The 22,200-nt window shown below is 49.1% G+C and overlaps 1 protein-coding gene across 1 annotated transcript in view; it reads right to left on the bottom strand.

Moving 5' to 3' along the window:
• Positions 1–12,133: 12,133 nt before the first annotated feature.
• Positions 12,134–22,200, bottom strand: part of LOC110524795 (DENN domain-containing protein 1B) — a gene marked incomplete at its 5' end in the record, with an annotated part of 45,226 nt that continues 35,159 nt past the window's right edge. Inside the window, 3 exon segments of the mRNA XM_090236247.1 lie at positions 12,134–15,108; positions 15,485–15,704; positions 16,088–16,161. Of these exon segments, the coding sequence (XP_090092373.1) occupies positions 14,203–15,108; positions 15,485–15,704; positions 16,088–16,161 (1,200 nt within the window).

The raw sequence follows: 22,200 nt of genomic DNA, 5'->3' as shown, positions 1-22,200 counted from the left end.
GCGTCAGGTTATAGGCTACAGGCCTGCTGCGTCAGGTTATAGGCTACAGGCCTGCTGCATTGGGTTATAGGCTACAGGCCTGCTACGTCAGGTTATAGGCTACAGGCCTGCTGCGTCGGGTTATAGGGTACAGGCCTGCTGCGTCGGGTTATAGGCTACAGGCCTGCTACGTCAGGTTATAGGCTACAGGCCTGCTGCGTCGGGTTATAGGTTACATGCCTGCTGCATTGGGTTGTAGGCTACAGGCCTGCTGCGTCAGGTTATAGGCTACAGGCCTGCTGCGTCAGGTTATAGGCTACAGGCCTGCTGCGTCAGGTTATAGGCTACAGGCCTGCTGCGTCAGGTTATAGGCTACAGGCCTGCTGCGTCAGGTTATAGGCTACAGGCCTGCTGCGTCAGGTTATAGGCTACATGCCTGCTGCGTCAGGTTATAGGCTACATGCCTGCTGCGTGAGGTTATAGGTTACATGCCTGCTGCGTCAGGTTATAGGCTACAGGCCTGCTGCGTCAGGTTATAGGCTACAGGCCTATAATTTCAGGCCTAGAATTTCAGACATGTTTGTCATTTATAATCTCTCATTTAAAATCTCTCATTTATAATCTGTAATTTCTATCATGTAATATCTCTCATTTACAACCTCTAATTTCTCTAATTTATAAACTCTCTTTAATGAAATAAAAATACAAACCTATCAAGCTCACTAAGATCTTGCTGTGAAGCTGTGTGTGTGTGTTTCTTTTAAAGGGCACCCTAATTCCCTATATAGGCTAGTACACTACTTTTGACCAGAGCCCTAGACGACCGGGTCAAAAGTGGTGCACTACATTAGAAATAGGGTCCTATTTGGGACAAAGACCTTTCTGAATGTTGATGTATAATTTATGCTTAATTTCAACAATAAAAATAAAAAACCGATGGCCTTCTATGCTAATGTAAATAAATGTATGTCTACTGTAAGAACCACACATTTTTAAACCTTATATCACATTATCTGTAAAATAGTAAATTAGTAAAATAGTTCATTTTCTAAGTGATTCATCTACTCCATACGTTCAGGTCCTGCAGACTTCCAAACCAAAAACCATTGGCTATAACAGAGTAGGCTTAAGTTAACTGGTACACCATTTGGTGGTCCCTATGCCAGTACCCTTTGAAGAACCCTTTCGGGTTCTATGTAGAACTCTTTCCACAGAGGGTTCTACATGGACCTAGAACCTTTTTCCTAGAAGTGTAGCCTAGGTTACTGACACAGTCAAGTAGCCTTCCTTTTAAGACTGAAATTTATCATAAACTTTCACAGGATGAGAGAAGGAAAAAGGACAAGATGTCAATCAGAGGCTCAAAAGGTTACTGATATTTTTACATTGTCTCCAGACACACACGTTTTATTGAGCCAAGTCATGTATCCAAGTGTCCACTGTGATTTAACATGTACATTATGGCCATGGTCTCTCTTGTGAACAGAGTAAGCCTCAGCCAGAGAACTTGTTTGAACCAGAGGCTGGAACACCTGGCAGGCCAGAAGAGGATCATCTGCAAGCTGAAGGCTGGATTTGCTGCCAAGTCTCAGCGGCTGATACGGCCCCCTACAGAGAAAGAGAAGCTGGCTGACAGCAAGGACAGCCAGAAGCTACTCTTGAAAACTGTGGCAGCTCAGAACAATATCAAACATTTTAAGGCTGAAGTAGTAACTGTGGTCTGGAAGTGGGGAGTGGTGTAGTGGTCTAAGGCACTGCATCTCAGTGCTAGAGGCGTCACTACAGACACCCTGGTTGGAATCCAGGCTGTATCCCAACCGGCTGTGATTGGGAGTCCCATAGGGCGACACACAATTGGCCCAGCATCATCTTGGTTTGGCCGGTGTAGGCCGTCATCGTAAATAATAATTTAGTCTTAACTGCCTAGTTAAATAAAGGTTTAATATATATATATATATATATATTTAAAACATCTAGAAAGGTGTGATAGAAAGTTGTTGCACCTTAAAACAGTCCAGCAGTATTTGGGTGATCAGTAGGACAGAGATATAGTGTATTTGAGTGAGCAGTAGGACAGAGATATAGTGTATTTGGGTGAGCAGTAGGACAGAGATATAGTGTATTTGGGTGAGCAGTAGGACAGAGATATAGTGTATTTGAGTGAGCAGTAGGACAGAGATATAGTGTATTTGGGTGAGCAGTAGGACAGAGATATAGTGTATTTGGGTGAGCAGTAGGACAGAGATATAGTGTGTTTTGGTGAGCAGTAGGACAGAGATATAGTGTATTCTGGTGAGCAGTAGGACAGAGATATAGTGTATTTGGGTGAGCAGTGGGACAGAGATATAGTGTATTTGGGTGAGCAGTAGGACAGAGATATAGTGTATTTGGGTGAGCAGTGGGACAGAGATATAGTGTATTTGGGTGAGCAGTAGGACAGAGATATAGTGTATTTTGGTGAGCAGTAGGACAGAGATATAGTGTGTTTTGGTGCGCAGTAGGACAGAGATATAGTGTATTTGAGTGAGCAGTAGGACAGAGATAGTGTATTTGGGTGAGCAGTAGGACAAAGATATAGTGTATTTGGGTGAGCAGTAGGACAGAGATAGTGTATTTGGGTGAGCAGTAGGACAGAGATAGTGTATTTGGGTGAGCAGTAGGACAGAGATATAGTGTATTTGGGTGAGCAGTAGGACAGAGATATAGTGTATTTGGGTGAGCAGTAGGACAGAGATATAGTGTATTTGGGTGAGCAGTAGGACAGAGATAGTGTATTCTGGTGAGCAGTAGGACAGAGATATAGTGTATTTGGGTGAGCAGTAGGACAGAGATATAGTGTATTTGGGTGAGCAGTGGGACAGAGATAGTGTATTCTGGTGAGCAGTAGGACAGAGATATAGTGTATTTGGGTGAGCAGTAGGACAGAGATAGTGTATTCTGGTGAGCAGTAGGACAGAGATATAGTGTATTTGGGTGAGCAGTGGGACAGAGATAGTGTATTTGGGTGAGCAGTAGGACAGAGATATAGTGTATTTGGGTGAGCAGTAGGACAGAGATATAGTGTATTTTGTCAAATAACTTGCAATGTAATCTGTTCTGTGTCATTGTTTCATACACAGTAGACTAAATAACCACATTCTGCTTTATCTCCAAATAATAATAATAATAATAATAATAATAATAGTTACCCAGATTATTTTAAAGAAGAAATACTGGTTCCTATTCTTTTAAATGGCAGGTATCAGTTTGTATCATTCAAAAACAATTAACCCTCTGGCTGTGTTCCGGTCGAATTGGACCGATTTCCAAGTTCTCTCTCTGAAAAATGTAGTTAATTTAATCGGATTGGTTTTAAGGTTCCATGTCTTTGCCTATACAGGGCATCTGAACACACAAAATACATTTGGATGATGTTCATAAAATTTGGGGTGTTTTATTTCACTTTTGTACAGCTGTGGTGTTCCCGATCAAAAATGACCGGTCATTAGAAATTAATGGGTGAGACTACAATTACTGTATAAAATTGAGTTCAGGCACATGCCCATTCATCAGATGGACACACTTCCTCTCCCAGACCCCCACAACACACACACACTTCCCTCCCCTTCTTGGCTTCCATGGCAACACCCACGGGAACCTTTCCCCAATTGAATCTTTCCCCCACGGGAACCACACCTGTTGGCATTCTCACAAACAATCACAAAATTGTTTCAATAATATATAGAACTTTTCTAGCAGCTCTGGTATATATATCTTTTTTTGAGGCCCTACAATTCATTCTGTGGAAGCACAATGACCAAACGATATACTGTATGTGAGGCCCTTGATCATATCTTTGATTATGACACTGGTGAGGAGGAGAGAGTCCTTGTTAAACTTTGACACAAAGTATCAAATCAATTTATATAGCCCTTCTTACATCAGCTGATATCTCAAAGTGCTGTACAGAAACCCAGCCTAAAACCCCAAACAGCAAGCAATGCAGGTGTAGAAGCACGGTGGCTAGGAAAAACTCCCTAGAAAGGCCAAAACCTAGGAAGAAACCTAGAGAGGAACCAGGCTATGTGGGGTGGCCAGTCCTCTTCTGGCTGTGCCGGGTGGAGATTATAACAGAACATGGCCAAGATGTTCAAATGTTCATAAATGACCAGCATGGTCAAATAACAATAATCACAGTAGTTGTCGAGGGTGCAGCACATCAGCACCTCAAGAGTAAATGTCAGTTGGCTTTTCATAGCCACTCATTGAGAGTATCTCTACTGCTCCTGCAGTCTCTAGAAAGTTGAAAACAGCAGGTCTGGGACAGGTAGCACATCCGGTGAACAGGTCAGGGTTCCATAGCCGCAGGCAGAACAGTTGAAACTGGAGCAGCAGCACGGCCAGGTGGACTGGGGACAGCAAGGGTAGTCCTGAGCCATGGTCCTCGGGCTCAGGTCCAAGGAGCAGTAGGAGGAGTCAGCCAAGGAAGTGCATGAAAGGTCAGCCAAGGAGGTGCAGGAGGAGTCTGCCTCCTCCAATCCTTGAGGACCAGCAGGAAGAGTTCTCTTTCTGTGTTGTCAGCTGCCCAGCAAAGGGTTACCTGTCATCAGCATCTGGCTCCAAGGAGCATTCCTCTGAGACGAGGTGCCATACCCCAAAGTATTTAATGCAATTCCATATTGCATTCTGTCTCTGCTGTTGATTCAGTTAATCCAGTACTCGATTGAACTACTATTGAGTGAACTGGTCACAGTAATTCTGCTGTTCTTTAGGTGAGTTAATATGTTGTGGGAAAGAGGATGGCTACACTTAAAATAATATATTGTGTTACAGGTGCCTGTGTGCCCTGAGGTCCTCAGTGATGATAGGAGCGATTCAGAGCTGGCCTCACAGAGAGGCATTGGTAAGCGCGAGGTCAGCCAAAGCTTCTCTTCAGGCTTCACTAGCTGAGGAGCAGTGGAAGAAATGTCAGGCTCCAGCTGGAAGCCAATAAAATGGCTTCAGCTTTCGAGGGAAGACTCACAGTGCCAACATGCACAGCATCCTGCTGGCATTGAAGGCCTTGCAGGAGCAGAACACAGCGAAGGAAGCTTCCCTGGATTCCCTGCTCCTTAAAGCCGACCAACAGGACTCTGAGCTGTTGGAGGAGGAGAGCCAGCACTTCCAGTATGCCCTTCAGGCTTCCCTCTCTCAGCAGCAAACACCACTAGAGGAGTGTGCTCTTCTGGCCGTGGAGAGTGTCGTGGAAATATTTGGTCAATCATATTTCACAAATACCGGAGCCTGTGAGTTCAAATACTTTTACTTCATAATAAAAGCCGAGCTGGATCATGATAACAACTGCCTTCCAGTCTTGGCACAGAATACTTATACATTTGTTCTTCTTACGTCATCCTCATAGTGACTCCTCTTAATGGCTCGTCACCTCTGGCATTTAGCCACCGTTATCATATTGCCTTCATATTAGGACATGCAACCTGTAGAGTCACAGAAATAGATTCATGCATGTAAGACCATAGGAACAGACCTTGGCACTCTACAGGATTAACCAATACATGTCATCCTGCTGACTCCACTGAAAGGGGAACCCCTGTTCTGGAAAAAAAAAACAAGAGGTGTAACCACAGTTGGCCATAACATTTACAAGAATAACCAGGTGCATGTCTAATGATGTCCAATGACCTAGAGCACATCGAGTGCACTAGTTTTGCTGGCTCATTCTGAAATAAATAATTGCCACATATGTACTGAAAAATTCACAGTAAGAGGCACGGCAGCATTAAAGAGCTGCAGAAGATGAAGCTGTGGATGCACAGAAAGCACTAAGTGCCGGGCCGGAAGCAAGCATCCAGAGAGATAGCCTCCAGAGAGAGAGAGCATCCAGAGAGAGAGCCTCCAGAGAGATAGCCTCCAGAGAGATAGCCTCCAGAGAGATAGCCTCCAGAGAGATAGCCTCCAGAGAGATAGCCTCCAGAGAGATAGCCTCCAGAGAGATAGCCTCCAGAGAGATAGCCTCCAGAGAGATAGCCTCCAGAGAAAATCAACAGCTCCATGAGCACACTCTGGCCTTGGAGAAGAGCAAGATCTAATTTCCTCCCTCCAGGCTGAGCGCAGCGGCTATGAGAGTCTGGCTATGGAGAGCCAGACCACAGTCACAGAGCTTCAGGAGTTAACGGCCGAACACAGGAAACTGGAGAACGAACACCAATAACTCTTCTCTGAGTTCCACACCTTGTCAGCCAAACACCAGGAGCTGATCCCAGAAATCCAAGACATCCAGATCAAGCTCCAGGATACAGCTGGTGAGCATTTGAACCTCCAGTCTGAGCTTGAGCTTTCAGCTTCAAGCGAACCAACTCAAATCACAGAGGAGCAGACCAGGAACACAAAGCTCCAGAATGACCTTGATTCTGCCGTCACTGAACAACACAAGGAGACCAGAGCTGTCTGCTCAGAGCTGGAACAGGCTGTGGCCAAGGAACTAGATGAGTCAGAAAAACTCTCAGACCGGTTGAGGGACTTTAACCAGCAGCTTCATGAGCAAACTCTGGCCAGGAGATCAATTTCTCACAAGATGCTGAACTCACACACTCAGAGAGTCTGGCTACTGAGAGCCAGACTACTAATCACAGAGCAACAGGAGTTTAAAGCCAAGCACCAAGTGCTGGAGGGTGACCACCAATACCTCCTATGTAAGTGCCAAAGTCCTCAGGTTTCCCTCACTGAGCAGCAGAAGCTGCTAGAGGAACACCCTCAGCTGTCTGCATTGCTACAGGGGTTGACTGACAGTCTGCTATCCTAGCACCACACTGCTAGGTCTCTGACCTGCTCCCTGTAGGCCGTCTCATCGTCGTCGGTGAACAGGCCTAACACCGTAGTGTCATCTGCAAACGTAATGACGTGTTGGAGTCGTGCGCAGCCACGCAGTCAAGGTTGAACAGGGAATACAGTAGGGGCTCCTGCGTTGAGGGTCAGCCTGGTGGATGCGTTGTTGCCTACCTTCACCACCTGAGGGCGTCCCGTCAGGAACTCCAGGATCCAGTTGTAGAGGGAGGCGTTTAATCCCAGGGTCCTTAGCTTATTGATTGGCTTGGAGAGCACTATGGTGTTGAATGCTTAGCTGTAGTCAATGAACATCATGCTGACATAGGTGTTCCTCTTGTCCAGGTGGGAGAGGGCAGTGTGGAGTCCAATAGAGATTGCATCATCTGTGGACCTGTTGGGGCGGTATGCAAATTGGAGTGGGAAAAGAGGGTCTGGGTTGATAGTATCGTGAGCCATGACCAACCTTTCAAAGCATTTCATGGCTAAAGATGTGAGCGCTACGGGGTGATAGTCATTTAGACCGGTTACCTTGGCGTTCCTGGGCACAGGGACTATGGTGGTCTGCTTGAAACATGTAGGTATTACAGACTGGGTCAGGGAAAGGTTGAACATGTCAGTGAAGACACTTGCCAGTTGGTCTGGCCCTGTGGCCTTGTGAATACTAACCTGTTTGAAGGACTTAGTCACGTCGGCTACGGCGAGCATGACCACACAGTTGTCCAGAACAGCTGGTATTCAGTGTCGCTAGCCTTGAAGTGAGCATAGAAGGTATTTCACTTGTCTGGTAGGTTTGCGTCACTGGACTGCGCACGCTAGGGTTTCCCTTTTGTAATCCGTGATAGTTTGCAAACACTGCCACATCCGACGAGCATCAGAGCTGGGGCGGCAGGTAGCCTAGTGGTTAGAGTTGGTAGCCTAGTGGTTAGAGCAGGTAGCCTAGTGGTTAGAGCAGGTAGCCTAGTGGTTAGAGGCAGGTAGCCTAGTGGTTAGAGGCAGGTAGCCTAGTGGTTAGAGGCAGGTAGCCTAGTGGTTAGAGGCAGGTAGCCTAGTGGTTAGAGGCAGGTAGCCTAGTGGTTAGAGGCAGGTAGCCTAGTGGTTAGAGCAGGTAGCCTAGTGGTTAGAGCAGGTAGCCTAGTGGCTAGAGCAGGTAGCACTAGTGGTTAGAGCAGGTAGCCTAGTGGTTAGAGCGTTGGGCAGGTAGCCTAGTGGTTAGAGCGTTGGACGAGTAACTGAAAGGTTGCAAGATGATTGAATCCCGAGCTGACAAGGTAAAAATCTGTCGTTCTGCCCCTGAACAAGACAGTTAACCGACTGTTCCTAGGCCGTCATTGCAAATAAGAATTTGTTCTTAACTGACTTGCCTAGTTAAATAGGTAAAAACGAATAAAGAGCTGCTGTAGTAGAATGTGACCTCGGTCCTGTATTGACGTTTTGCATGTTTGATGGGGGTCGGATGGTGTAGCGAGATTTCTTATAAGCATCTGGATTAGTGTCCCGCACCTTAAAAGTGTCAGCTTTTTTAGCTCAGTGAGGATGTTGCTTGTGATCCATGGCTTCTGGTTGGGATATGTACGTACGGTCACTGTGGGGAAGCCGTCATCGATGCACTTATTAATGAAGTCGGTGACTGATGTGGTAAACTCCTCAATGCCATCAGATGAATCCCGGAACATATTCCAGTCTGTGCTAGAGAAACAGTCCTGTAGCTTAGTATCCGCTTCATCAGACCACTTCTGTATCAGGAGTCACTGGTACTTCCTGTTTGAGTTTTTGCTTGTAAGCAGGAATCAGAAGGAGAGTTATGGTCAGATTTTCCAAATGAAGGACGAGGGAGAACATTGTATGCATCTCTGTGTGTGGAGTAAAGGTGATCTAGAGGTTTTTCGCCTCTAGTTGCACAAGTAAGAATAAAGTCAAGTTTTCCTGCATTAAAATCCCTGGCCACTACAAGCACCGCCTCTGGGTGAGTATTTTCTTGTAAATAGTATGGTCAGCAGCTTATCATCAGGTATTAGAGATCGTGCACCAGCTGGTGGGAGACACACCCTTGAGTGTCCCCGACACCACTACTCTGTCATCCCAATATTTATATTTACCATGTCCATGTTCAGCCAAGACTCTGAGAAACATAGAATATTACAGTTCTTCAGATTGATAGGATAGTCTCAAACCAAGCTCATCCAGTTTATTCTCCAGTGATTGAACGTTCGCCAATAGAACGGAGGGTAGAGGCGATTTATCCACTCTCCGACGTACTCTCGTCAGGTATCTCACAAGCCGGCCTCTATATCGCTGTCTCCTCCTTCGAGTGTCAGCCTCCTGGAGAAGTGACCTCAGTGCCCTTCTGGAGGCTCAATGCAGCAATGCTAACCGGATGGCCAAGGAGACCAAAGTACTGTCCAGAAAGCTCTTGGACCTGAACACCCAGCTGTGCGACAGCCTCCACACTGAGACCTGAACGTGTCACCCTGAGCTATCAAATCAATGCCTGCCGTGATGGGGACACTTACAGCGGAGCAACAGAGTATTGTGCCAACTGGAGAGACACTGATCGAACACAAGAAGCTCCGCTCTGATCATCGCTCCCTCACAGACGAGCACCAGGAGTGGTTATCGTAGGGCACCACAGTGTCCTGCAGCTGGACCCTAAGGAGCACTTCACCATGACCACCACAGAAGACTCCATACTGGGTATGCCAATGGCAATGTGTTCACTGTTGAGAAACCTCAAGGAGAAGAGGAGAGTGAAGTGAGCAGATTGTCAGTTCTGGAGTTGCCAATCCCTTCCCACTCCTAGCAAACAGCAGTCATGGGTTAATGGTGTTGCCTGATATGTCTACAGCTTCTAAATGTCATTTTGAGGTAAATAATCAACTTTCATTAAAAGGAGAATAGAATTGCACTGATCTTTCGTATTATTATTTATTGAGATAGAATTGAAAATGGAATACAGGGAAATGTTGCATATACATGAACATAATGAATGTTTAAGTTCACAGTGGGTACAGTGGATAGAGTTGCACCACTCAGTCCATACCACGTTACATTCACCTCTATGTTGTTTTCTTCTCTGCATTGAGAACATACAAGTAAGTTACAGTACCATGTCAAGTAAGTTTGTACACACTAAACTTCAGTAGGTTGTACACGGCATATTCAAATCATTACAGTACCATGTCTAGGGACCAGTGAACAAGGTTAATGAATGAACTGTGTCCCTCTCAGTACTGTCAGTCACTAAACGGATGTTTTACAAGACAAGCGATATGCCTCCGTTAGTTTTCTTGACAATCAGTGGTTTTGATCTTTAATATCACATGGGTGTTAGGAAAAAGGGAAATGTAATCATAAGAGAATAGAAGCTGTCAGCTTTTATCCTGTTTTCTTCTGCATCAGCATGTAAGTAGTGAGACAGTAACCAGACATTCAGTCATACAAATACCAGCTGTTCAGTACACTGATAATCAGCCACACAGGATTCCTTGCCGACTGTGTTAGGAAGACATTGCTCAAGTAAACCAATCGCAATCCACAGCAGTTAAATACAGTAGTCATGTAGTACATGAGAAATAAATTCAGTTTGATAATAACATAACTACTAAGTACAGTATTTCAACACCATGTTTGCAAGGCAAGGATATTGGACAATAATACCGGACCTGACACCGTCTTTCTTTCTCTCCATTTGATTTGATTAACAAACAAGAAGAAGAACCATTCAACAACTAAATAAGATTAGCAGAGCTCGGGTAATATTTTGAAGGAAAAAAACTAAAAACATTTTGAATTTAAAAAGACATCATTCATATATACATGTATAACAAAAAACTGAAAAATAAAGTTAATTCATTGCAAGAATTTCTGCCACCTCATGAACTGAAATACTGTAACATGCTTTAGTGAGTGACTGGATGGAAAATGGTTTGAGTTTTTTAACACCTTGTTTTAAATGATACAAAAACGCCTCTTTTCCCCAAAAATAAGATCTAACAACAATAACATTTTAGGTGTTTGTTCTGTGAATCATGATACAATATACTATATATTATAAGACTCCTTTTAAAATACTGTAATCAGGAAAAAAAAACATGTCCAATCATTGAAAATAATATTTCATCATTCTGAAACAAAGCTTAAAACATAACTACATAGAGAACATCTTCCAACAAAGAAATATAAAGATCATTCTCTATTCTGTGAGCTCAGTCAGAAAGATCATTCTCTATTTTGTGAGCTCAGTCAGAAAGATCATTCTGTGAGCTCAGTCAGAAAGATCATTCTCTATTCTGTGAGCTCAGTCAGAATGATCATTCTCTATTCTGTGAGCTCAGTCAGAAAGATCATTCTCTATTTTGTGAGCTCAGTCAGAAAGATCATTCTCTATTTTGTGAGCTCAGTCAGAAAGATCATTCTCTATTTTGTGAGCTCAGTCAGAAAGATCATTGAAATACTAGCAAAGAGAAAAACACTACCAGCACACACGGTAAGCTAAGCTTGATTATAAACATGGAAAACAGAGATAGAATGACAGTTCAACCTATTTGATCTACTAGACTCTATGTTTCATAGGTAAAATAACTGACAACATACATTTAAGGATGTGGTTAAATCTCATCACCGAGTGGGCCAGTGGTTTTACATGCGGAAACACCGCAGACAACAGCTATTGAAATGTTGAGAGGACTTGACCTCTTTTAAAAGATCCACTAGGCGGAAATCATTCCTCCATTTCCTGGTTCCTAAAATCCTAACAGTTCACGACAAAACAACCAAGTATTGTATAGAGAATCATCATACCATCTAAACCCCTGTGAAATATCTTTTCAATAACCACATTTTTTTTTTTTTTTCAGCTGTTTGAAGCTGGTGTACAAAATCGAAAGTAAAAGACCCATAAACTAAGCATAGAAATAGAGCACATAGAACATATCTACCGCTTCGCTTCTAAGACTGGCTTTCAATGAGAACGACAGATCTATAACTCTATAACTGAATTTTGTCAGGTCACCCAAAAAGTTACATATAGCAGCTTAAAGACACAATTAGCAATGGCATTTTCTCCCTAACACCTTGTGTTGACCACACTGAGTATTACTCATATACTGTAAGGCACACCCTTCATTCTTACACACAAACCCACATTTTGGCCAAATGACAGACAATCTAATGAAACCATCAGTTAATCAATGGATTTACAAATATGATTATCAATTACCTGATCTGATTACAATTCATGAATAGTGGTAAAGTAAAAATCTATTCAGAATTTGGAAACTTTAAATGTTTTTTTTTGTTTGTTGCATAGTATATTGACAGCTTTCAAACTTCAAAACTGTCCAAATAGGTAATATTTTGGGGAGTGAAATAAAACAGGCCAACAAATTGTACACAGGCCCTTTGAGATCCAAATGAATAGCGGAGACTTCTCAGAACCACGGCGAACACTTTACAACCTCATCGTTAGCACAGCCCGGCAGTCAGGGAGGGAGCTACCGCTAAATTGGCACACCCAACAGCACTAGAGAAAACTGGCTAAACTCATCATCATAACATAACCACAAACAAGCACTGGAAAATACTTTTTTCTGTCTGTATGTACTATAGTGGTAATATAGTGAGTGGTCACAATCTCTGGACATTACCCAAAGGGCTTGCATTCTCTCCATGGGAGATTTTTTTTTTAAAATCACTTCAGACATCTGTCCATACTCTCTGAAGAGAGCCGTATTGCTTCGTTATCCTTCTGCAATCATCTCAAGCCTTCTGGTAAAACACAGTGTGAAAGCGTCACCTCAGTGTTTAGGAGAAAGCTTGCATTTCATTTGGTGTGCGCACAGAGCAACGATTTTAGTTTGAGAAATCCCACTCCACCTAAAGCACTCAACTCTACTGGCCTCCATTTTAACTGTCAGCCTCCATTTTAACTGTCAGCCTCCATTTTAGCTGTCAGCCTCCATTTTAGCTGTCAGCACCAAAAACCAGGGGGAAGGACAGAAGAGAGAGGAGAATGGAAAGAGATGTTATAAGATGGTGAGCAAGGAAAGGTGAATGAAGGTGAGCAGGAAGAAGTGGAGAGAAGGAGAGAAACAGAGAGAAACAGAGAGAGATGGAGAGAAACAGAGAGAGATGGAGAGAAACAGAGAGAGAGATGGAGAGAAACAGAGAGAGATGGAGAGAAACAGAGAGAGATGGAGAGAAACAGACAGAGAGATGGAGAGAAACAGAGAGAGAGATGGAGAGAAACAGAGAGAGAGAGATGAGAGAAACAGACAGAGAGAGAAAGAGAGAGAGAGGATTGTCTATTTATTCCTATCATCGGTTTACACAACTCCTCTTCTCCTTTATGTCCTGACAAACAGGAGCATCCTGAGAAACATACATCTCTAAACAGACAAAACGGAGCAACATATATTAAACTACCTTGACTATCTTTACGTGCAGTGAAAAAGCTGTCAATTTTTCCACATTCATGACATGTGACAGTGGATCTAAGCAGATCAAACATTTCCAGAAGTAACAGCTATAAATATATATTAGACATTTTAAGACTGAGCCGTGCCAAAAGCAAATCACAGCTCTGTTTAAGGCATCGTGTTAGGCAACTGTACAACGAACCTGTTACTCAGGTCGGGGGGGGGGGGGGGGGGGGACTTTGTGTCTTTACAATACTTTCAGATCTGAGGGAGACTAAATATCTTCTTTATTAACTAAAACACACATCTTTTAGTACCATGTAAATGAGTAATATGTACCATTTCATGTGAGTTCAAATCCACCACATATTTTCCCTTTGTTTACACGGTCAGTCTTTGTTTACACGGTAAGTCTTTGTTTACACGGCCAGTCTTTGTTTACACGGCCAGTCTTTGTTTACACGGTCAGTCCTTGTTTACACGGCCAGTCTTTGTTTACACGGCCAGTCTTTGTTTACACGGTCAGTCCTTGTTTACACGGCCAGTCTTTGTTTACACGGCCAGTCTTTGTTTACACGGTCAGTCTTTGTTTACACGGCCAGTCTTTGTTTACACGGTCAGTCTTTGTTTACACGCTAAGTCTTTGTTTACACGGTCAGTCTTTGTTTACATGGTCAGTCTGTTTCATTTATTAGACGGTTTGTTTGAATTCTGTAGCAGGTTAGAAAGAGAACCAAGATGACCGGTCTTCAACTCAGACCCCTAAACTTGGCAGGAAGAGGGGAAAAAAACAAGGGTAAGTCAAAGAGTCGTATCAGCGCGAACACACGCATCATTTCCAGTTGCCTGGCAGTGTCACGGCGACTTCCTGCGGTCCAAGGTCTGTTTTTGCATTTTTCCCCTCAGTGGCTAGGATTTGAGGAGGGCAGTCTGATTGTAGATCTGTGGTTAGAGGCAACTTCTACCTCAACCACCCCTGACCCTTGTCCCTGGCCCTGCTTCTGTCTCAAGACTTGTCTGTGGCTTTGCTGTGGCTGTTGTAATGGGTATTAGCATGTGTGTTGTTGTTTTTGCAGTGGACCTGGGACAGTTGTAGGCTGGTCTGATAGTCTGAGCCGAGATGACACATGGAATCTATCTCCTCCAGAAGTCCTTTCTCCTCTGCCCCTGAGACCCTGCCCTGTTCTTGCCCCAGCTCCTCCCCCTGACCCATCTCCTCTGAGCTCTCTCTCTCCCAGGGCACCAGCACTGAAGGCTGCCTGGCCTTCACCCCCAGACTCTTACTGCCCTGCCTCTGGAGACTCTTGTCCTGGTACTGCCTCATCGTTTCCTTGGACAGCACCTTCCTCCGCAGGATGCTGGAGGTGGTCTGGGGTTTGGACTCAGGGCTGAGCAACTGGGGGTTTGGGGACTCTCTAGTGTGGGTTAGCGGTGGTGTGTGTGTTGCCAGTGGAGGATTGCATGTGGAGGCACGAGTTGGTACTGGAGACCGGTTGGATGAGATGTGGTGGTCTCCCAGGGATGGTGATGGAGGTGTGTCCTCTGGACAGAGCTGAGAGAGACAGATAGCGGGTGTGTCATAAAGGGCCTGGGGATTAGGTTGGATTTTATGCTGGGCCTTGGTCTGAGGGGCCTGGGTCTTGGGCTGGAGATTGGGGACCTGGTTGTCCTGCTCTGAGGCTGGAGCTAGGACAGGTGGAGAGGATGTTGAGAGGATATGTTTCTGCCTCTTGAGGCTGCTCTTGCTGGGTTGTCTACGTGGGGAGGGGGGCAGGTGCTTCCCGTGGAGGGCACCATCATCCTGCCAGCCCCCTCCCTGTTCTCCTCCTCCAACACCTCCTCTCCCCACCACCCCACTGCCACTAGTACACACCTGGGGCAGGTTGCTCTCACTGAAGGGGTTGGAGGTGTTCTAGAACACAGATACACACAGAGAGTAGTTTAGACATACAGATGTTTTCTCTTACCGGTGCCTCATAGTCAATATTGTCCAAGGCGTCCAGGCTCTGTCTATCTACTGTATGTATCTGGGGTCAGATTCGTGTGGTTTAAGTGTTACAGGTATTTCACTTACCGGTGCCTCATAGTCAATATTGTCCAAGGCGTCCAGGCTCTGTCTATCTACTGTATGTATCTGGGGTCAGATTCGTGTGGTTTAAGTGTTACAGGTATTTCACTTACCGGTGCCTCATAGTCAATATTGTCCAAGGCGTCCAGGCTCTGTCTATCTACTGTATGTATCTGGGGTTAGATTTGTGTGGTTTAGATGTTACAGGTATTTCTTTTACCGTTGCCTTGTAGTTGATGTTGTCCATTGAACTGAAGTCCAGGCTCTTGGCGGCGCTGAGTTTGCCGTGCTCTGTGCTGGTGGTGCTCAGAGAGTCCAGGATCTCCTCCAATAGGTTCATCTGGCCCGTGTGGGAGGAGTCTGTATCCAGCTCCAACGAATAGGATTCGTCGCTGTCCTCTGTGTAAGACGCCACCTCCCCACTGTCCTCAGACGAGATCCTGAAAGTGAGAAAATTACATTAGAAAAAACTCATCAGGAAATCAAATCAGCCAATTAAATTCAGCAAAATGAATCCGCAAATCAATGACTACATAAAATTCAGAAAATACACGAATCAATTCTGTATATAAATAATTAAATAAATAAGCCTGCAAATATTTCAGCAGATCAATGATAATTTCATGAATATTGATCTGTCCAAGAGGCTATGATCCAAATGCAATAAGTGTACTTTAGGGCTAAACCACTGGAGGGCAGCATTGGTATGGGTAGGAGGATGAAGAGGGATTAATACATAGAACCATGTCAGATATCAGACATACTCAAACTACAGTATACTGGGACTCTATCGGCATCGGCATATTCTAAATCAGAGCCTTACTTGTTGGCAGTGTCCTCTTCATCGCCATCGATGGCAAAGTCAGGACATCCCATGGGACACTTGGTGTCATAATGCTGTAAAAAAACAAACACACACCAGCTTTCCTCAGGTGAATCCCATCTGAACATGACAACATCATGACTCTGGACGGTGATCGTGCTGTACTGTGTTTGTAACATGGAGACAGGGTGTTAATCACAGTCTAGTCCAGTCCACCCCAGTCCAGTCCACCCTACCCAACCCAACCCCAGTCCACCCCCCCACCACGCCCCACCTCGAGCCACCCTATTCCAGTCCACCCTAGTTCACCGGTAAAGCCCGCCCCAGTCCAGCCCAATATAATCCGCCCCACCCAGTCCACCCCAGCCTACCCCAGTCCAGTCCACCCCAGCCTACCCCAGTCCAGTCCACCCCAGTCGACCCCAGTCCAGACAAACCCAGTCCACCCAAGTCCAGCCCAGCCTACCCCAGTCCACCCCAGCCTACCCCAGTCCAGCCCAGCCACAACCAGTCCACCCAAGTCCAGCCCAGCCTACCTCAGTCCACCCCAGCCTACCCCAGTCCAGCCCAGACAAACCCAGTCCACCCAAGTCCAGCCCAGCCTACCCCAGTCCACCCCAGCCTACCCCAGTCCAGCCCAGCCACAACCAGTCCACCCAAGTCCAGCCCAGCCTACCTCAGTCCACCCAAGCCTACCCCAGTCCAGCCCAGACAAACCCAGTCCACCCAAGTCCAGCCCAGCCTACTCCAGCCTACCCCAGTCCAGCCCAGACAAACAAAGTCCACCCAAGTCCAGCCCAGCCTACCCTAGTCCACCCCAGCCTACCCCAGTCCAGCCCAGCCACAACCAGTCCACCAAAGTCCAGCCCAGACTACCCCAGTCCACCCCAGCCTACCCCAGTCCAGCCCAGACAAACCCAGTCCACCCAAGTCCAGCCCAGCCTACCTCAGTCCACCCCAGTCCAGCCCAGACAAACCCAGTCCACCCAGCCTACCCCAGTCCAGCCCAGACAAACCCAGTCCACCCAAATCCACCCCAGCCTACCCCAGTCCAGCCCAGACAAACCCATTCCACCCAAATCCACCCCAGCCTACCCCAGTCCAGCCCAGACAAACCCAGTCCACCCAAGTCCAGCCCAGCCTACCCCAGTCCACCCCAGCCTACCCCAGTCCAGCCCAGCCAAAACCAGTCCACACAAGTCCAGCCCAGCCTACCCCAGTCCAGACAAACCCAGTCCACCCAAGTCCAGCCCAGCCTACCCCAGTCCAGCCCAGACAAACCCAGTCCACCCAAGTCCAGCCCAGCCTACCGCAGTCCAGCCCAGCCTACCCCAGTCCAGCCCAGCCTACACCAGTCCGGCCCAGACAAACCCAGTCCACCCAAATCCACCCCACCTACCCCAGTCCAGCCCAGACAAAACCAGTCCACCCAAGTCCAGCCCAGCCTACCCCAGTCCACCCCAGCCTACCCCAGTCCAGCCCAGACAAACCCAGTTCACCCAAGCCCAGCCCAGCCTACCGCAGTCCAGCCCAGCCTACCCCAGTCCAGCCCAGACAAACCCAGTCCACCCAAATCCACCCCACCTACCCTAGTCCAGCCCAGACAAACCCAGTCCACCCAAGTCCAGCCCAGCCTACCCCAGTCCAGCCCAGACAAACCCAGTTCACCCAAGTCCAGCCCAGCCTACCCCAGTCCACCCCAGCCTACCCCAGTCCAGCCCAGACAAACCCAGTCCACCCCAGTCTACCCCAGTCCAGCCCCGACAAACCCAGTCCACCCAAGTCCAGCCCAGCCTTCCCCAGTCCACCCAAGTCCAGCCCAGCCTACCCCAGTCCACCCAAGTCCAGCCCAGCCTACCCCAGTCCACCCCAGTCTACCCCAGTCCAGCCCAGACAAACCCAGTCCACCCAAGTCCAGCCCAGCCTACCCCAGTCCACCCCAGCCTACCCCAGTCCAGCCCAGAAAAACCCAGTCCACCCAAATCCAGCCCAGCCTACCCCAGTCTACCCCAGTCCAGCCCCGACAAACCCAGTCCACCCAAGTCCAGCCCAGCCTACCCCAGTCCACCCAAGTCCAGCCCAGCCTACCCCAGTCCACCCCAGCCTACCCCAGTCCAGCCCAGACAAACCCAGTCCACCCAAATCCACCCCAGCCTACCCCAGTCCAGCCCCGACAAACCCAGTCCACCCAAGTCCAGCCCAGCCTTCCCCAGTCCACCCAAGTCCAGCCCAGCCTACCCCAGTCCACCCAAGTCCAGCCCAGCCTACCCCAGTCCACCCCAGCCTACCCCAGTCCAGCCCAGAAAAACCCAGTCCACCCAAATCCAGCCCAGCCTACCCCAGTCCACCCAAGTCCAGCCCAGCCTACCCCAGTCCACCCCAGTCTACCCCATTCCAGCCCAGACAAACCCAGTCCACCCAAGTCCAGCCCAGCCTACCCCAGTCCACCCCAGCCTACCCCAGTCCAGCCCAGAAAACCCCAGTCCACCCAAATCCACCCAAGCCTTCCCCAGTCCAGCCCAGACAAACCCAGTACACCCAAGTCCACCCCAGCCTACCCCAGTCCACCCCAGCCTACCCCAGTCCAGCCCAGCCAAAACCAGTCCACCCAAGTCCAGCCCAGCCTACCTCAGTCCACCCCAGCCTACCCCAGTCTAGCCCAGTCCACCCAAGTCCAGCCCAGCCTACCCCAGTCCACCCCAGCCTACCCCAGTCCAGCCCAGACAAACCCAGTCCACCCAAGTCCAGCCTACCCCAGTCCAGCCCAGCCTACCCCAGTCCAGCCCAGACAAACCCAGTCCACCTAAATCCACCCCAGCCTACCCCAGTCCAGCCCAGACAAACCCCAGTCCACCCAAGTCCAGCCCAGCCTACCCCAGTCCAGCCCAGACAAACCCAGTCCACCCAAGTCCAGCCCAGCCTTCCCCAGTCCACCCCAGCCTACCCCAGTCCAGCCCAGACAAACCCAGTTCACCCAAGTCCAGCCCAGCCTACCCCAGTCCACCCAAGCCTACCCCAGTCCAGCCCAGACAAACCCAGTCCACCCAAATCCACCCCAGCCTACCCCAGTCTACCCCAGTCCAGCCCCGACAAGCCCAGTCCACCCAAGTCCAGCCCAGCCTACCCCAGTCCACCCCAGCCTACCCAAGTCCAGCCCAGCCTACCCCAGTCCACCCAGCCTACCCCAGTCCAGCCCAGACAAACCCAGTCCACCCAAGTCCAGCCCAGCCTACCCCAGTCCACCCCAGTCTACCCCAGTCCAGCCCAGACAAACCCAGTCCACCCAAGTCCAGCCCAGCCTACCCCAGTACACCCCAGCCTACACCAGTCCAGCCCAGACAAACCCAGTCCACCCAAATCCCCCAAGCCTTCCCCAGTCCAGCCCAGACAAACCCAGTCCACCCAAGTCCAGCCCAGCCTACCTCAGTCCACCCCAGACAAACCCAGTTCACCCAAGTCCAGCCCAGCCTACCCCAGTCCACCCCAGCCTACCCCAGTCCAGCCCAGACAAACCCAGTCCACCCAAGTCCAGCCTACCCCAGTCCAGCCCAGCCTACCCCAGTCCAGCCCAGACAAACCCAGTCCACCCAAATCCACCCCAGCCTACCCCAGTCCAGCCCAGACAAACCCAGTCCACCCAAGTCCACCCCAGCCTACCCCAGTCCACCCCAGCCTACCCCAGTCCAGCCCAGACAAACCCAGTTCACCCAAGTCCAGCCCAGCCTACCCCAGTCCACCCCAGTCCAGCCCAGACAAACCCAGTCCACCCAAATCCACCCCAGCCTACCCCAGTCCACCCGAGCCTACCTCAGCCCAGCCTACCCCAGTCCAGCCCAGCCAAAACCAGTCCACCCAAGTCCAGCCCAGCCTACCTCAGTCCACCCCAGCCTACCCCAGTCTAGCCCAGTCCACCCAAGTCCAGCCCAGCCTACCCCAGTCCACCCCAGCCTACCCGAGTCCAGCCCAGACAAACCCAGTCCACCCAAGTCCAGCCCAGCCTACCCCAGTCCACCCCAGCCTACCCCAGTCCAGCCCAGAAAAACCCAGTCCACCCAAATCCAGCCCAGCCTACCCCAGTCCACCCAAGTCCAGCCCAGCCTACCCCAGTCCACCCCAGTCTACCCCATTCCAGCCCAGACAAACCCAGTCCACCCAAGTCCAGCCCAGCCTACCCCAGTCCACCCCAGCCTACCCCAGTCCAGCCCAGACAAACCCAGTTCACCCAAGTCCAGCCCAGCCTACCCCAGTCCACCCAAGCCTACCCCAGTCCAGCCCAGACAAACCCAGTCCACCCAAATCCACCCCAGCCTACCCCAGTCTACCCCAGTCCATCCCCGACAAACCCAGTCCACCCAAGTCCAGCCCAGCCTACCCCAGTCCACCCCAGCCTACCCAAGTCCAGCCCAGCCTACCCAAGTCCACCCAGCCTACCCCAGTCCAGCCCAGACAAACCCAGTCCACCCAAGTCCAGCCCAGCCTACCCCAGTCCACCCCAGTCTACCCCAGTCCAGCCCAGACAAACCCAGTCCACCCAAGTCCAGCCCAGCCTACCCCAGTCCACCCCAGTCTACCCCAGTCCAGCCCAGACAAACCCAGTCCACCCAAGTCCAGCCCAGCCTACCCCAGTCCACCCCAGCCTACACCAGTCCAGCCCAGACAAACCCAGTCCACCCAAATCCACCCAAGCCTTCCCCAGTCCAGCCCAGACAAACCCAGTCCACCCAAGTCCAGCCCAGCCTACCTCAGTCCACCCCAGTCCAGCCCAGACAAACCCAGTTCACCCAAGTCCAGCCCAGCCTACCCCAGTCCACCCCAGCCTACCCCAGTCCAGCCCAGACAAACCCAGTCCACCCAAGTCCAGCCTACCCCAGTCCAGCCCAGCCTACCCCAGTCCAGCCCAGACAAACCCAGTCCACCCAAATCCACCCCAGCCTACCCCAGTCCAGCCCAGACAAACCCAGTCCACCCAAGTCCAGCCCAGCCTACCCCAGTCCACCCCAGCCTACCCCAGTCCAGCCCAGACAAACCCAGTTCACCCAAGTCCAGCCCAGCCTACCCCAGTCCACCCCAGCCTACCCCAGTCCAGCCCAGACAAACCCAGTCCACCCAAATCCACCCCAGCCTACCCCAGTCCACCCGAGCCTACCTCAGCCCAGCCTACCCCAGTCCACCCCAGCCTACCCAAGTCCAGCCCAGCCCACCCCAGTCCACCCCAGCCTACCCCAGCCCAGCCCAGACAAACTCAGTCCACCCAAGTCCAGCCCAGCCTATCCCAGTCCAGCCCAGCCTATCCCAGTCCAGCCCAGCCAAACCCAGTCTATCCCAAGTCCAGCCCAGCCTACCCCAGTTCACCCCAGCCTACCCCAGTCCAGCCCTGCCTACCCCAATCCACCCCAGTCCAGCCTACCTCAGTCCACCCTAGCCTACCCCAGTCCAGCCCAGCCTACCCCAGTCCAGCCCAGCCTACCCCAGTCCACCCCAGTCCAGCCCAGCGCCTGGTACCTCAGATCCAATGTGTTTAATAAGCCACCTGTGTAACATGTTTAACTGCATCTCCCTCCTCCCCCATGAGTTCAGCCCCAGACCTGGTATTAAACATACCTTTATCCACTGCACACGTGTGATCTTTTACTCAGTCTCTACCTCTCTTTAAATGTCCTTCTAATTCACAGTCTCTACCTCTCTTTAAATGCCCCTCTAATTCACAGTCTCTACCTCTCTTTAAATGCCCCTCTAATTCACAGTCTCTACCTCTCTTTAAATGCCCCTCTAATTCACAGTCTCTACCTCTCTTTAAATGCCCCTCTAATTCACAGTCTCTACCTCTCTTTAAATGCCCCTCTAATTCAGTCTCTACCTCTCTTTAAATGCCCCTCTAATTCACAGTCTCTACCTCTCTTTAAATGTCCCTCTCTCACAGTCTCTAACTCTCTTTAAATGCCCCTCTAATTCACAGTCTCTACCTCTCTTTAAATGCCCCTCTAATTCACAGTCTCTACCTCTCTTTAAATGCCCCTCTAATTCACAGTCTCTACCTCTCTTTAAATGCCCCTCTAATTCAGTCTCTACCTCTCTTTAAATGCCCCTCCAACTCAGTCTCTACCTCTCTTTAA

The sequence above is a fragment of the Oncorhynchus mykiss genome, chromosome 5, assembly GCF_057628025.1.
Source record: "Oncorhynchus mykiss isolate SJ-2025 chromosome 5, ASM5762802v1, whole genome shotgun sequence".
NCBI classification, from domain to species: Eukaryota; Metazoa; Chordata; class Actinopteri; order Salmoniformes; family Salmonidae; genus Oncorhynchus; species Oncorhynchus mykiss.
The sequence above is the reverse complement of the archived record's forward strand: the minus strand, read 5'-3'. Positions and strand labels throughout refer to the sequence as shown.